Source organism: Lineus longissimus, chromosome 4 (genome assembly GCF_910592395.1).
Source record: "Lineus longissimus chromosome 4, tnLinLong1.2, whole genome shotgun sequence".
NCBI classification, from domain to species: Eukaryota; Metazoa; Nemertea; class Pilidiophora; order Heteronemertea; family Lineidae; genus Lineus; species Lineus longissimus.
The window spans coordinates 18,537,461-18,554,660 of NC_088311.1; the positions used below are offsets into that span (position 1 = coordinate 18,537,461).

The 17,200-nt window shown below is 41.1% G+C and overlaps 1 protein-coding gene across 1 annotated transcript; it reads right to left on the minus strand.

Moving 5' to 3' along the window:
- Positions 1-3,395: 3,395 nt before the first annotated feature.
- On the minus strand, positions 3,396-16,697 carry LOC135486447 (protein wntless homolog). The gene is made up of 14 exons (XM_064769237.1): positions 16,434-16,697; positions 15,224-15,438; positions 14,143-14,233; positions 13,230-13,360; positions 12,483-12,638; positions 11,723-11,859; positions 11,091-11,131; positions 10,710-10,837; positions 9,294-9,391; positions 8,856-8,919; positions 8,383-8,526; positions 7,578-7,815; positions 6,904-7,011; positions 3,396-6,430 (listed from the first exon to the last, which is right to left on the minus strand). The coding sequence occupies exons 1-13, from the start codon at positions 16,537-16,539 to the stop codon at positions 6,911-6,913; spliced, it is 1,650 nt and encodes a 549-aa protein (XP_064625307.1). The 5' UTR covers positions 16,540-16,697; the 3' UTR covers positions 3,396-6,430; positions 6,904-6,910.
- Between the last annotated feature and the right edge of the window lie 503 nt (positions 16,698-17,200).

A 17,200-nucleotide genomic window follows, 5' to 3' on the forward strand; every position in this document is an offset into this window, starting at 1 on the left:
TCTATTCTATCATACAGCTTGAACCATACCTGGTACAATCATGTAATTCCATCATTGTACAAAAATATGTAGAGATAACAAATTGAGCTTAAAATGTTAGAGTATGGCCTTAATTAATTTTTGGGGGGTGGGTCAATTTTACCCCAGTACCAATTTCACCCGAGTTTGCGATAACATGATACAAATATTGATTAATGCAAACTCACTCTACTCTGACATTTCAAATTTGAGTTCGTTCTCGGAAAAAAACGAACCGTAGATTGAAACATCGCATCCGATAAGTCCACAGTGTGATTAACAGAAACCAAGGTTTTTGTCAAACGCTTTCCACGGAAAGGATTTATTAACATTAAACCCAACTTTGGGCCAATGTCAATTCGTCGTATGTGGTGCTCCTTTGAAGCTCTTTGAAGCAAAGACGAAAAATAAATCACGTACAATGCAGAACGGCTTACAGAATATAATCCGTTGGGTCTGCTTTCGCAGCAAGTTGCGCACAACCAGCAGTGTGAGGCTCATCTAGGAACGCGAGTTAGGGTGAAGCCATAAAGTGATGATATTACCCTATCACCAAGTATAATAAGAATATAATATGTACTTGCTATTATCAGAGTGTTTCAATATCGAAAGACTCGGCCATTATGCATTAAATGGATGCGTGAGGTTGCATCAACGTTTTCTTTTTAACGCAAATTGCGCTCCACAGGTCTTCGTGTAGTGGTCTTTACATGTATAGCTTTTGATATGCTTTTCTGCTTTGTTTGAAAGAGAGGAGATCACGGCCTTTCCAGTAGTGTACTGCACTAATTGGTTATTCTTTGAAAAGCGACTTCAAAATTATTTTGAAATAGGTGTCATTTGCTATTGAGATCTACGAATATCCTCGTGCACTTTCGGAAAAACTTTTGAACGTGACCTACATTGTACGTAAAATTGGTCAACACCACCAAAATTTCGAAAAGAGTGTGCATAAATGTGAAAATCCAGAATTTCAATAATATTCGGCAAGTTTCAATGTAAAATGCGTCAAGTCATTAACGAGGAAGCACAACCTAATTTTGATAAAAAATTAGCTAAACTATTCGGATATAGATCTCAGAATATGCCGTGGGAAGCTGAGCTTGGCGGCTAACCTGGTGTTCTTTTAAGGAGACCACTACATTTTCTGACCAGGGGGTTTTACTGTGAAGCGGATACGGCAACATTACTGTCACACGATCGCGAGACAACCTGCTATCAGTGAGAGTGAACCAGCCATCAACTTGGGGAACCTATTTCATTTTTTATACTAGTATTGAAAACAAACTCCTCGGGGTGTCTCATGGCCTCGGACCACAAAATGAATGAAGAAAATTAGTTATTATATAAAAGGCGTCGCCTAATCCCCCGAAACGCCAAAGCGAACGCCTATCACAAGAAGCTCGAACAATGGGATAGGCGTTCGGGTTGTGGTTTCGGGAGATTTGCGAAAATTCCCTACTGTAAAATACAGTAGAACCCGCTATCATCGTCGAAGTTAAGTATCCCAGACTAAAATCTGAGAGGCAATACTTGGCTGCTTGTCGTCTGGTGATTACTGGTCGAGCTTCTGCGGCCATCCGGCACTGTTGCTTACCATGGTAAGGCTAATCACTCTTGATGATGACAAATTGCCGGAGGTACCACACTGACAGAACCTAATTGGCTGAGATTACGTACCTGGTCTCTGTGCTTACAACCGTCATTTACCTAATTCACAGAAGTGAAAGAAGGAAGGCTGTATTTTCCCAGCCGAGATCAGACGGCGTTGAAATTTGGAGGGGCGATTTATGTTAAGTATGAAGGCCCCATTCATAACGTTTTTTTACATGTTTACTACAATATAGGCCTACATGTACATGCCATTTTAATCACATTTACGTGTACCTGCTTGATGTCGGTTTAATCAGATTCTTTCGAAGACACTGGTTTGAGTTTTAAGATGAATATTTTTCTTCTGTAGTCTTCTGCAAACCAACACAGTCACTGATGGAGATACCCCCCCCCCTTGAATCAGATTATGGCAATTATATCGGCAATTAGTTTTTAGACGGAAGAACCTTAATGGCCATCAACATCGTCAATCACATTGCATCGAACGGCAACAGAACTGAAGGGCCATGGTTCTTAATTGAAATATTGGCTGGTTGAAATGGCCTTAGTAAACCGTCTTATTCAAAGGTACGAAAACTCACCTTTCGACTTTATAATGGGTAATCCGACTGGCTACAATTACATGTAGGCCAACCGATATGGAAAAGCCATTGGTCTGGGATACCTCCTCTCGCTCTCACTCGGCGAACTCTGTCTGGCACCAGTCCTTTTCAGTATCAAAACCTGAATCTCAAGATGGCAACAAGGCTAGAAAGCCAGTTGACTTTCCTCCTGTTGAGTTATTTATATCGTCACAGACCTGGAGACTACACCCTCCACTGGGTACGAAATCAATCCATCCGGTCATTCGAATGATAGTACACTCCGGACAGATATAAGACTATGTAGATGATTATGGACTGCCTCAGGAGTATAAAGGTACATCCAAAAATTGCCACAATCCGTGGATCCCGCGTCAAGTTTCTACCACGCATACGAGTTGCTTTTCATTCCTCACCCTACGCATGAAATCACACGGAAGGCGTCGACGATTCCTTTAGCCGATGCGACATAGTCCCCGCGGTCGTTGCCCCGTTCGTCAATCTCATTTGCACTCGTGTCGGCGTAAAATTAAGCGTGTGGAGGGACGGCAGTTGGAGAGCAACGATCTTTTGGGCGCCTCTCACCAAGAATCAAAGAACTACATGTACATTTATGTATAGCCCTCCAATGCCTAGAAGACGCAAACACTTATTTGTCACTTAGTTTTCTATTCATTCTGGGGAACGACACATCTCTCCTTGCCTGGATCGCACCTTTGGTTGGAGCCAGGGGGCATTTTGGGGGCAGAGTAAAAGTACTTTTTTTGGTGACGAGGAATGTGCTCAATTCACACAAAACAAAATAGGTGCTCCTAAACCAGATATATTGACATCTTTAACCAGAAAATCTTGTCAACTGAGCTCAAGTTAAACAAACTTTATTACTTGTATCATAGGTGACAGCACTGAATAGGAAGATTTTGGCCACCTGCGAGCCAGTTGGCAAACTACAATTACTAGTGTATGCATGAATATTCTCATGATCAACGCCAGTGCATCCGCTCGAGGTGCAACAATCTTTTGTGACAACTTTTTCGTCATGTGATGTGATCATCTAATTCATTATGGTAAAAGCCTTTTCATTCTGCCCCTGAAATGCTGTCACGAAATACAACTTTTTATATTTGGTCCAAGGCCTACTTCTGATTTACGGATGCCAATCAGTTCCAAGACAGAATACTATTTCACAAAACGTATTTATTTGTTCACACACAATACTATAAAGTTTATGCACCACATAGCAGCCTACAATATAACCAATCACTTCAAATGATACAATTTTCTGCATTTACTTTCAAGAACAGTTACCTTGCTGGCAAGCTGAATAACGTCCCTGGATCAAAGTAATGAGATGCATTGTTCTACAACCAGTGTTTCCATAAAGCAATTCACAAAACAAATCCGACAGGCAGTTGGTGTACTAGTTCTTCAACTTGTTTAACTTAGGTTACTGGGTGTCAAAACCATGCAACTTTAGTCATAAAACAGTCCAGGAATAAATGCAACCTTTGTGGGGGACCAACAGCCGGCAGCCTTTTTAGGATAATGTTGGCTTTGTTCTGACAGAAAGGTCCTTTTTAAGATTTAACACAGTCCAGCACAACTGAACTCCAATTTGTGCAGAAAACTGTCTCAGACGAGGTTAACTTAACAGAAGGGTTCACTGGATATGGCTATTTTCTCAATCTCAAGATTCATGTAAAGATGGGTTGTAAATGTCTACAAATAACAAATATACATGTATATAAACTACTTCTACATCTACATTATATAAACTAAAGTCTAAATTGTTAAGTAATATAGGCCAATAATGATTTTACAATTCTAGAAATGTTACATCTTGGCAATCTAAAAGTATTAAAACGTGTGTGTTCAATTTTATTGTACAGTAGAACCTCTCTAATAAGGACACCCTCGGGACTGACAAGTGCTGTCCTTAATAGAGAGGTGTCCTGATTAGAGAGGTCAACTTAAATGGAAACAACCAATTTTGACCATTACTAGTGTCAGTAGAGAGGTGTGTAGGGGTATTATGCTCCTGGCCACCCTAACTCCACGCCCAAATTGTCCCTTTAAGAGTTCCTTTTTTGGCACGGTAGCCAATGGTACAACAAAATTACATAGGGTCAAAATCAGTTTAACTGGTTGTCAAAATATTTTTCTAACATTTGCAATTAAGAAACGAAATGCCAAGTACTTCCTAAAACAAATGATTGTTATCTGGTCTGTAAAAATAAAACCACCCATTTGTCCTTGGTAAAAAATTCATTTTATTTGACTCACAAAATACCTATGAAAAGCACCAAAGGGCCATGATTAAGTTATTCAAAGAAAACAACCCTGTTTAAAAGTGCCTGTGAAATGCACTCAACGTCGCGCCGATGTTAAAAAGCCTTATTTAAAAAAGTCTTCTGTAAAACATTGTAATTCTCAGAAGGGTAATAGCGAGTAGCGAGAATAAATAAAGTCTAACAATGTAGGACTTCAGAATGACAAAAGACTAGTGTTTTTAAAGGGGAAGGCCAAACTTTCCTAAAATCAGAAGGAATTTTTAGAAAGAATGAAAGAATTGCAGAATAATTAGGTTACCTTGACTGGGAATCGAACCACAGATCTTTGGAAGGCGAGGCCACTGCTCTACTGTTGGGCTATCAAGGTTTTTTTGTTCTTCTGAATGACAACATTTTAAAGGGGTATTTGCAATTTTCCTTAACTCAAGTCTTTTTAGAAAGATTGAAAGAATTGCAGAATAATTTTAAGTTACCTTGACTGAGAATTGAACCACAGATCTTTGGATTGCTAGGCCACTTCTCTATTGTTGAGCTATCAAGGTTTTTTGTTCTTTTGCACTGTGTGAGACACATAGAATGTAGAGTCTGCTGATATTTCATGTCTATTTACCAAAAAATATTTCACCACAAAGCATTTTATATAAAGCGTGTTGGACAAGTCTCACTTGGCCACATTCTTAGTCTTAAAATTTTCTTGATAAAAGGAATTATAAAATTAAACATGGTGGAACTTTTCCAGGAAAGCAATGAAAAACGAAACAGTACTAATGATAATAATGTTAAATAATATTGGTAGTAATAATAACAGACACAGGTACTAAGACTAGACAGAAATACTTACAACTTAAAACTTATGAATACATCGACCGACATCCTACTGCCATTCTTTGATATTATATGCCGATTAGATTGTGATCCTTACTTCAAACAAGTCATAAAAACCTTGCTTTCAACAAGCGCATCGTAAAATAGTTTAGTAACTGAACAATATATAACATCTAACGTAATATCATCAAGAAACAGTAAACACCATGGGCTCACAAGAATGGAGGAACAGGGTGTTCACATGATATACTCAATAAGGCTAATGAGACAACCAGGTATGCCCGCAATATTATGGGATTTCTTCTTTATCGACTCAACAAGTCTTTTAAAATAATCATACCTTTTCACCCCATGGAATCAGCAGCAACCTCTCCGAACATCTCCCACCTCTCCAAGTCCTGGCCAGCCTCAAACTAAAAACCACTGATAAAAAAAGCCCTTGTATGGACCATATACCTAAGTGATAGCTTCCTTACTGTTGCAGACTATGCCAGAACACCCAAATTAGGGGCCGATTGCGATGATTCTGGTATCCCGCATTCGTGTCATCAATCAAAGATTCTAGGAGAAGAACTTCAGTAAAGGTGGCCTGTTTTGGCAGTCACATATTAACAATGCCCTTTTATAATTAAATTAGTTTCTAGGCTGTGTAGGAGTCTTTGAGAGTGCATTGATATGCATGACTGTTTCTCGCATAAACCCTGGTTAGTCAAGAACAGAATCTAAATACAACAGAACAATGGTGTGATTATGCTTTCAAGGTTTTAGCGAACTTAAAACAATTCACCTTATGAACAAAACATTAGCCAAACAATAATAAGCACTTCAGCCTCAACTGTGCAGTGGGATAAATTGGTATAAATGTTACAATAGGCCTAACTAGTAATATATTGATCGACCTAGCTATCATTTTGATTTGGAAGATAATGTAAATGTCTCGATGAACAAGAAGAATGCCAGATAGCCTCTTGGTATTGTCAAGAAATAATAAAGACCAAGGCTCTATGAATTCTTGGTTTCTTGGAACTCCAAGCTGAACACCATAGGCATGGCAGCGGTGGGTATCCGGGCTGAGATTCAGTTGCTCTTGATAAAACACCACTGGAACAAAACGAGAAATTTGCTACATGTATGTTTGCTGGTGATGCAAGTCCCGGGATCTGATCTCAGAAACTGAGAGATTTGTTAACGACAACCGACACTTGTGTTCCCTTCTCTGTCATCTTCAAAGCCACTCTGTTACACTGTCTTTGACAGTATCAGGTTGCAGCACTCGGGAAAAAGTTCACATAATATCAATTTAGATTCTTATTTATCCTATTTTGGGGCCTGAACAACCAAGTGCCTGGGGGTGTGGGTGCAAAACTAAATATGGGGCGAAACAACCACAATTCAGCCCTGTTTTATTCTTTTTCAGACGTGAACAAATATTTTCGTAATGGGTTACATGTGATAATTAGCAAGGATTTCCTCGTTTTAATGTGACAGGGGGAATCAGTGGCTGGGTAATTCGCAGCTCAGGAAATAGCCCAGCAGCCTACCTTAACTAACAATTTGATAACAAACTGGCATACCTTGGGTTTATTCCACAGCAGCTTTCTGAGCCATTGAAGTGATCGCAGACTGCTCGGTTGGAATCCTGGTGAATTCGACCTCTTCTTCATTCGTCTCACTGTTGTCCCCTGCAAATGATAAAACAGCCACAAGATAAGCTATAAGTGCATTAGGAAATACAGTGGAACCTCCCTTAGCAGACACCTCTATATCAAGGCCACCCTTTCTTTTAAGGACACAAGTTTTTTACCCAAATTGGCTGTTTCCATTCAACTTGGACCTCACTAATCTGGACACCTCTCTATTATGGATGGCACTTGTCAGTACCGAGGGGGTAAGGGTGCAAGGTGTAAGAAAGTAATGAAAAATTTGGGATGTATGCTTTGATTTATCCTGTAGGCACAACTTTTTTCATACAACTGCTGAAGTCTGGGATGAATCATCTGTTTGAAAGCCTTATCATGGCCCCCTTGGGTGTCTTGGCATAGCCTCACAAGAGTGACGACGCGGTAAGCTCAATGTACAGTCTTTATAGAGCCGCAATTCAGAGGTGGCCTTCAAGTTGAGGTTGGACTTGCCAAGAGAGGTAGCAGGCCTGACTTGGAGAGGTGGGTGACACTCAGAGAGGTTCTTTGTGACTCCGTGGTGAAGATGATGATGAACCAAAGGATGACAATCATCAAAGAAGCCATACCAGTTATGTCAGACGACATCATTTTATGCGATGGAGCATATAAGCACAGCAGGGCAAAGACATAGAGGTTCCACATTCCATAGACGCCAGTCAGGAAGGCGCTGGTGTACTCCAGGCTGTTCTCGTCTCCCCACTTCCAGACGCTCTCGCTCACTTGGCTGATGATGAAGAAGATGACCGTCAGTGCTGCGCACAGCAATGTTGCCAACATCAGAATCTTGAAGCGATAGATCAAACCCTGAAAATAGAGATAATACATGTAGTATGATTATAGAATAGCACTACAAACGAAAAGGAACCTACAAAAAGATCAACAAATACATTATGTCCACACTTGATATATTTTTCTCCACCAGGACAGTATTTTACCCAAGACTTTAAATGAAGTCATCAGGAGTTCACCACAATTTCCACCAATTTTTAAACGACTACCTGATTATTGTTCTGAACCACAGTTATGTTGCACAGCTTAACCCGCCTGCAATGGATAATTTCCTTTATGGCCTTGTTGTTCGCATGGTAGCCAAAGAGCTTGAAGTTAAGCAACGTCAATTAGATGACCGTGCGTACAATACAACTGAAGACCTTCCCATGCGATGCCACCTCTGGATTGTTGTTCAGCACAGTCGTTTAGTGACGTGAGAATGAGTCATCTGAAGAGGGGGATGGTGTACTGTTCCCCCAGTTATATGGCACGGCTTGACTGGCGGGCCATGGAGGATCTCCTGTTCATTGGAACTCGACACAAAATAAGTGGGGACCCCTGACCAGGGGCACACAAGGTTTACACTGACTGCTGCCTTACCATGTAGTATTTCTTCCTGGCCTTGCTCATGGCGGGCAGGGCCGACTTCTTTGCGCTGATGTTCCTGAACACTCTGAAGATCATGTAGGAGAGGAAGAGGAAGTAGAGACAGGCAGCGATTCCTGCCAAGATGATGAAAGCGAGCTGTTCATCTCGTCAAGGAATTCTTTACATTTATTAAATAATTGTTGGCAAAACAGCAGGCACTAGAACTTGATTCCCAACAGCGCCCACTTACACTTCTGCCATCCGGTCTAAATTCAAGATCTGATATTCTGTGACCAAGGCCTGTTGGAATTGTTACCGGTAATTACTGCTTTTGTCACTTACGATGGGGACTAATCCTTACCTCAACATTACATCAAAGGATAGGGACTAGGGTGCCAGGGTTTGTCTTTAATACTCTGTTTTAGCAAGGACTGATAATGACTAGTCTTTATCAAATTCTTGATTTTAGTGATCAAAAAGGATACAGCCAAGTTTGTCCCAACTTCTGTCACCCAGATACTGAAGAATGGATTCGTCAACTGGACACCCCTGAAAAAAGCAGCACATATGTGTTAGCTTGCAAGGAAAATCTAGTAGCTCAAATACAGGGGAGCCATCCCATCTCATACATTTCCCTAACTGATTTTTATAAAATTTTAAAGTGAAATCAGAATATGCAGCTCAGCAAGTTTACAACTGGACAGTTACTTTGCAAAGGACAGAGGTAGAATTTTCATCCTCAACATGCTCAAAGAGTAAAAGGGCTACCTCTTAACTCAGCCCTCAAGGACTATCAAAGGCATGGTTTCTCCTGAAACTGCTTGGTAGATAACACATGAGCAATGACCGCCGCAAACGAGTCGTATTTGTTGTGTGCGATCACAATTCCATGTCGCAACAATTTGCGAGGCACTTTTACTCACCTCTCGCACATCTCAAAGACAAAGAGACAGATGCAGCCAAAAGCCACGGCCGACAAATGCTTCCAGTACAAGACAACACGGTTTCTCTCCACCTGATCCTGAAAAAATTAAGACAAACAGAAAGATGAGAAAAAGAACTAAGAAATCATAACGACTGATTGATGGGCCACCTACACGTGTCTGCACATCATTCTCGGCTCGGCAGAGTAGGAAAGATCATGTCCACAAGCAAAAGTAGAAATGTAGGAGCTCGACTGATATATACTGATGGAAATTGGTTTTGTCTGCATCAGTCATGCAAACGTGCTTGAGTATTGCAAATAAAACGATTCTAAAACACCCATATAAACTTTAGCTCAGAGGCCTACGCCATGCGTGTTCCTTGTATTTACTTGTGGCTCAGGTAGATAGTAGATTAGGCCTTTATGACAAATACAGACCCAGAATTGGAGACAAATTCTAAAATACCTTGGTACCGTAAAGTCAACTTTTAAATGGAAAATGTATAAGCCTCGTTCTGAGAGTGGAGTGTTTTGGACACGCAACCAAGATGCTCTACCAAAGTTCCCTCGGGTTGCACTAAAATGTGGAAACCATGCACACAGCTCACTTCAGAAGTTTGAGGCTCTCAAAACACTGCTTCAAACACAAATCAGCCAAGGAAGCATCAACCACACTAAGTTTTTTAATGAGCACTACACATATTTGCCGAGAAAAACACTCCAAATAGCCCATTTGCGCGGATTTTAGCATCACTTGAGCGAGCCGATGCGGACTTCCTATACGCGCTGTACAAAATGTACATGTCTCATTTTCTGTAACGTTGCCGTAACATAATGTAAACAACGGCGCTACCGGCGCTACCGGCGCTCCGGGCCGGCGATGGATGGAATTTGCCAAATTCGCACATATTCAAGTTATTTTCGTGGCCTATCTTTTTAAGTTTGAGTATTTTAGAATAGAAATTGAACCCTCGGCTCGGGTTTGGACTGTATTTTAGCTCCACCCTCGAGTGTCTTGGTAACTCAACCAAGGTCCTCCGCCTCGGGTTCAATTTCTTAACCCTCAACAGTACAGACAGAAATGGAAAGAAGTGGCTTGCTTTAGAAGTGGAAGTACGTTTCTACCGTCCAAGTCACAATTGACATCCCTTCTGCTTTGCGTCAGTTACGGGCAACAAAAGTGCCGAGTATCGCTATATGTTTTGGGAAGATTGTGCTTAAGTTGGGAAAACCTACCCGCTGGGCGTGGGGCGCACCACTGACACGATTAAGGGATGTCAATTGTGATTTGGACTGTACATTGTGCTGCAAAGGGTTTGCTGGTGAAGGTTTCCTGAAGAGGTCAAAAGTCAAATATTTCAAATGTTCAATCCAGGTAAAGATTTTCATGGAACATTCCTTGCTTCTGACTCACCATCATGTGTTCTCCAGCAAATATAATCCAGAAACAGAGAAGTGTCGAGTAGAAGATGCCCTGCCTGATGTCACCAAGGAGCATCATGAAGGGCATGTTAACAGCCAGCGTCAGCCACTCCAGCGGCACTGAAAACAAGACAGACTATTTTTAATACATGTATAACGATGTCTCTGGTCATTTACATGTACTCTAGGACCTCACTATTTGGGACTGATAGATGCTGTCCTGATTTGGGATGAGCGGTGTACTGATAGCAGAGGTCAATTTCAATGGAAATGACTAATTTGGGACCACATGTAGTGTTTCTAATAGAAAGAGTGTCCTTGATAGAGAGGTGTCCAAGGGAGGTTCCACTGTATCGTCAGCCACAACACTTACAATTGAGAAACGAGAGGGCCAGTCCGAGGGCGAAAAGCGTTCTGAAAGATTGAAAAGAGATATGCTGGCAAATGGAATAGTCAAAACACACAAATTGAAAACTTCCAAGGCAAAAAATGAGATATGTGCCTGATAAAACATTTGGATATCAGATCATTTAGGCCAACAGTAACAATTTTATGATAAAAAATATACAAATATTTTCCAATGCATTTTCAGTAAAATTCCAAACTTCGAAGCCAATTTTCTCAAATCAGCACAAACAGACATATCTCATTTTTGCAATGGAAATCTTCAACTGATCTTTGTTTCAAAAGGGCAGCCCTTACATTCAGCTTTTAAGGTTACAGTAACATGCAAAGATGGTCTCCCAGGGCTAATTTTGCCAAATACCGCAAACCGGGATAAATTTGTGGTTAACACATTCCCCCTTTAATGAAGCTTAGTACAGTAGAACCTCTCTATCAAGGACACCCTCAGGACTGACAAGTGCTTCCTTAAAAGAGAGGTGTCCTGAACAGAGAGGTCAAATTGAATGGATAAAACCAATTTTGGACCAAAACTAGTGTCCTTAATAGAGAGGTTGTCCTTAATAGAGAGGTGTCCGCTTAGGGAGGTTCCACTGTACATACCTTTCCAGCAAGTTTGGAGGTCGCACCATCTGTGTTATACGCCTCCAGAACCAGGCAAGGATACCAAGGAGGCAAGGAAACATGAACGTCTTGAGGGAGAACCAGACTTTGGTGAATCCTCCATTCTGATGGATCGTCTGAAAGAAAAACAAGTAGACCAAGATAAACCATTTTGCTACCCTTGACCTGCGGAGAGGTCATTAAACAGCACCACTGACCCACATAGCGGTTCATGCACTAGTTGTACATGTATCTGTGCACTATTTGTGCTTTTCACTCCATCACACAATAGTCACAGCGCTGCATCTTCAAGCAAAGGGTGAGATTCCTGCATATCTTTTTACAATGTAGCTACAATACATGCTTTTACAGTCTGGCTTGCATACAGCGAAGATGGGAAACTAGAATGTGGTGGGTTAGCAAAGCCCTGTCAGTATCAGAGAGACCAAACTCTCCATGAGAAAAAAAATATTTCCATTGAATTTTACCTCTTTAATCAGGACACCTCTCAATTAAAGACAGCATTTGTCAGTCCCAAGGGGGTCCTTAATAAAGAGGTTCTACTGTACATCCATGAGAGTATTAGAAAGGGAAATTATAGGGAGGGCTCCGGGCTGTCTTGTTATCAATTATAAAGGGGTGAAGAGCCGGGAGCAGATCTTTATTTTAGAATCTGTAAAAGCTTGAGAACAGTATGACCAGGGACAGGACCAATGGCACAATATATCAATGTTAACTTCAAAAAGTTCATTCAACTTACTATAAGCCACATATCAACAATCTTTCCCAATCCCATATTGATTCCCTTCTTCTCGTTGACTGGTATCCTGATGTTGATGAGGTAGTAGTCATGATGGCAGCTTCCAAGTTCGAAGAACGGCAACATGGAACAGTTGTACTGGTGGCCATTTTTCATCTGGAATCAAAGCACAAATAAGAGATTTTTGACCACGTAGAAAAGAATAAATCAAATGTAAGGCCTGAGAGTTGCAGCAAATTTCAAAACTTTGAAGAATAATCAGACATTAAATGATAAAGTACTAAGAAACACGCAATTTTAAACCTTTTCACAGAGGGTGACGGCACAGCACGTCATGCTCGCATGTCCCCTCTGGTGCTGGTGACGTGCACAGCACGTCATGCCCGCATGTCCCCTCTGGTGCTGGTGACGTGCACAGCACGTCATGCTCGCATGTCCCTCTGGTGCTGGTGAGGGTGCACAGCACGTCATGCTCGCATGTCCCTCTGGTGCTGGTGACGTGCACAGCACGTCATGCAGCAAACTTCTCCAAAATCATGGAAAGTGTCCTCAAGCAATATTGATGCTTTAAAATGATGTCTCCGCCAGTTGAAAATCTCATTAAAACTACGTTTTTAAAAAAATCTGTGCGAAAAAGTTTGAAAGAAATACCGCATGAGCTAGGATGCAAAATGCGATGAAAAAAAACCCTGCGATGAGAAAACCCCTTCACGTCATATTCATTGCTGTCTTTTGTGAAATATTCACCTTATCGGGATCAATATCACACTCCATCCTCCGTGTTTCAGAAGATTCGGCTATCAGCTTCCAATCATCTTCTTTATCACCGATATTCTGATAAGCCAGCTTGGCATCCAGCACCATCACTGGGTTATCACCTGAAAACAGAGTTTTCGACACAAAACTCACGATAACGTCCATTTATTTATATGGGATCGGATTTATTGGACTCTACAAGAAAACTTTTTTACTGCTTTAAAATTTAGGAAAAAAATTCCATACAGTGATTTTTTCTTGTCTGACAATATTCCAGATATGAGATGACATAATACATTGTCACTTTCCTCAAGCAGAAATCATGTAGGACTTCCTGTCAGGTGACAAGATTTTGACCAATCAAAACGTTGTACGATATCGTGCTGTCTGTGCCAAAACATGATAGCTCTCTTCTGATTGGTCAATACCGGTTAGGAAGTCCAAAATTGCTGCTTGAGGAAAGTGCAGTAGTGCGTGTACGAAATGGATTAGACTTGTTCCAGTCCATGATGATCACTGAAATGTGTCCAGCTCTGGCAATACGTGGGCACTTCAGGTCAAACGAAGACACAGAGTCACTTACATGTCGGCTGAATGTGCACAGAATGATATTTTGAAAATTAACTATCTAAACATCAGGTACCCAGTAAGAAAACCATTAGTAACAGCAACATGTCTGACGATTTACTCGAATTAAAGCCGTGAGGCCAAAAACGACCAATGGACGGAGTTCATACATTTGCATTCCTGAATTAATTGTTTGTTTTTTGTTGCTTTTCCCATTTTTCTTTCTTTTCTCTAGTCCAAATACAACAGGGGTCTCTATTGTGATATCAGGGATCAGCAACCATTAAAATTCAAATAGGTTGCAACACCTCAGGTAGTCAGAAACTGTGGCACTTACTTAATTTATTCTTCTCATCGTATTCCACGTCGACCTGGAGAACACTGATCAAATTCTGGAACCAGCGAGACATATCCAACTTCTTGCCTTCCTGGAAGAGAATGATAAAATGTAACAAAGTGCCAGTTAATCTAACAGTTTGATCAAGTTTCTCTGGCCAAAGACACGAAGGTCGAAGAAAAGCTGTGGGGAACACAGCCGGACCTTCGGGCGACAAGCCGCTTCATCTCCGCCACAGGACTAAGGTTATAGTACTTAGGCAGGTTGAACGCTGAAGAAGAAGATCAAGTTTCTACAGAATCAATGAATTAGCCTTGACTCTTGACCTTGACCCATTGCATTGACCATTTGACCAATCACATTTCTTCTTTCTTGGCACTTTCTTATAGCTTATATGTTGCTTGGAAGTTCTCACTACTTGAACAGTTCAAAATCATGAACTTGCAAGCTAACCTATCATGCAATTTTGATACGATGGAGCCTCAAGGACACCCTCGGGACTGACACAACTGACAAGAGTTGTCCTGGCTTAATGGAGAGATTTCCGAATTATTAGAGCGTAAAATTGAAGAGGAAAGAACAATTTGGGTTTGGAATTTTCAAGAGTGTCCTTGATAGAGAGGGTGTACTTAACAGAGAGGTGTCTGCTAGGGTGGTTCCACTCTCAAAAATCAACTGCTTTTCAGTATTTAGTCCAAATCCAATGCAACTGCGGAAACATTTAAGAATCGATAACATCACAAGTGTATACAGAAGAACAGTAAGGACACCCTTGGGACTAAACTGATTTCCTTTATAGAGAGATGCCCAGATTACAGAGATCAAGTTGAATGAAAATTACCAATTTGGGACCAAAATCAGTGTCTTCAATAGAGAGGGTGGATGACAGAGGTGTCTGTTAAGAGAGGTTGCACCGTTCAAGTACATGGTTTATTTACCTCCGAGCAGGATGGGACCATACACCCATAGCCAAGTAATTTGACAAGACTCAGGAATGTTATCAGTCTTGGAATCAAAAACTGGATATGTCTGGTATCATTGCAACAACGCAACGGCGAAAACTACAAAAATTCACACAAACCTTTGGAAGTGGAATCTGGAATGCGAACACCACATCTTTCGCTTCGATCTTCATCTCTTCGATCTTCGGATCACTCAAACTTTTTACCCTGTCACAAGTGGTATATTTCTTGGGGTCTGATACACGAGGGTAAAACCATTTTTGTTTGTGCGCATGGTTACCTTTGTCAAGACACATGGTGCCGAGGACAACCTGGGCATTATTTGGAGATGGCGCTGGAAAAACAGACATGACAGAACAATATGACAATATATTTACATTTATTAACAATGTAGGACAAATAGATAAAGACAAAAGAAAGGACCCGAGCTGACCTGGCATCCATCTCTCTGACTCGGTGTTTGATGTGAAGTCCCTCTCTACATTGTATTGTGGTGCCAAATTACATTGTACATCTCTAAAAATCATGCACAGACATTTATCATGCATCTCTCCATTACATGTAGTGCAGCAGTCAATTCAGGCCTTCTTTCAGTAAATGGGGTGATATGAATAAAGACTAGCAAATGCTTTTTACTTCAATTGTGTACAGAAAGGCCTAGTGTAAATGTACATGGAGTTTTAGATAAAAGCATTTGCTAGTCTTTATTCATATCACCCAATGTCAGTGAATAAGTCTGATGATTGCTAGCAACAATGTCAATGGCTTCTTCCCCGTCCCGTTAAGAGAAAGGCTCAGGTTTGAGCATATATACTCAACGTCTAATGAAATGTGCAAGTGAAGGTGATAAAATCTTGGTTTGGCTCCTGGCCTTGAGAAGGGAAGGTTGAATGAAATGCGAACTTAAATAAAGGCCCAGAGTGTGCAGAGTCTAGGTGCAAGACTGTATTATTCACATTGACGACCGACACACTGCACAGCAACATAGGCCGTTTTCCAGACATGCCGGTGCCACCTAAGGACGGCAAAAAAACTACCTTTACAATAGGTTTTTAAGGTCAATGATGCCTGACAATGCCTCTCGAGCCATTGTCTCACAATGTCTGGCGTTTTTTTACCGTGAAGATCTATTGCAGTGATTGCAAGATGGTTTGTTTTGCCGTCCCTAGTCACTAGCCTAGTGCCAGTGGTCGCTGCGTATCTGGCAGCCAAAGGGCCTAGTCTGGCTCAAGATAAACAAGGGACCATGATAACTGATTCTGACTATGGAAGTGATTACAAAACAGTCAGATTTTCAAAGAAGACAATCAACATTTGAACATGACTCACCAACAAGACCTCCAATGAGAAAACAGACAAGTTGAAGAATCAACAAGACGACTGTCAAGGCGATCAATTTCTTGCCGCTGAGCGTCTCTAAAACAACGCCACCCATGATTTTATGCTTCACAACTGTTCTTCGGGCTAGATTTCAGATGTTCCACAGGTTACGCTAGAGACTTAAGAGACAGAAATAGGCTAAAATGCGGAGAAAATCACATCCGTTTTCAACGAAAATAGAACATTTTTCACAATGACAGCTTGTTGTGGTTGTCGGTAATTGCTGCCGGGCTAATTCCTGTCTGGCCGCGTCATTGGGTGATTCCAAAATAAACGAGGGTCAACAGCTAATTATTCTAGGGATCAGTTCATTAAACTGACAGAAGGTCGGCCAGTAAAATAAAACCCTATAAGATACATACTTTTGACGTTTATTTCACTCCCTACTGACTGACTAAGGGAATTAGGCAATTATCGCCAATATTTTTTAGCTTCCACCCCTCTATTATCTCGTCCAATGGTATAGCTAAGAGTTTCAAAGGCGGTCATTTCAAATCTTTCGCAATATTTTATAGAAATACATGCATAATTGTGAGATGTAACTAGTCTTGATGTCTTTTTGTTTATGGTTACTACCTGTTGATCGAAATTAATGGCCCCAGTTTGCCCTGAAGACCTCAACTTTGGCGACAGACGAAGAAGTCGAAGTTCTCACTACTATACCTGCATGCATTGCAATGCACGAACATGACGCATCGTGTGCATTGCGTGCGTGT

Coding starts and splice junctions, on each gene's coding strand:
- LOC135486447 (XM_064769237.1), bottom strand. CDS start 16,539: ATGGGTGGCGTTGTTTTAGAGACGCTCAGCGGCAAGAAATTGATCGCC. Junction 12,639..13,229: donor GTGATATTGATCCCGATAAG/GTGAATATTTCA, acceptor CTTTGATTCCAG/ATGAAAAATGGCCACCAGTA. Junction 9,392..10,709: donor TTGCTGGAGAACACATGATG/GTGAGTCAGAAG, acceptor TAATTTTTTCAG/GATCAGGTGGAGAGAAACCG.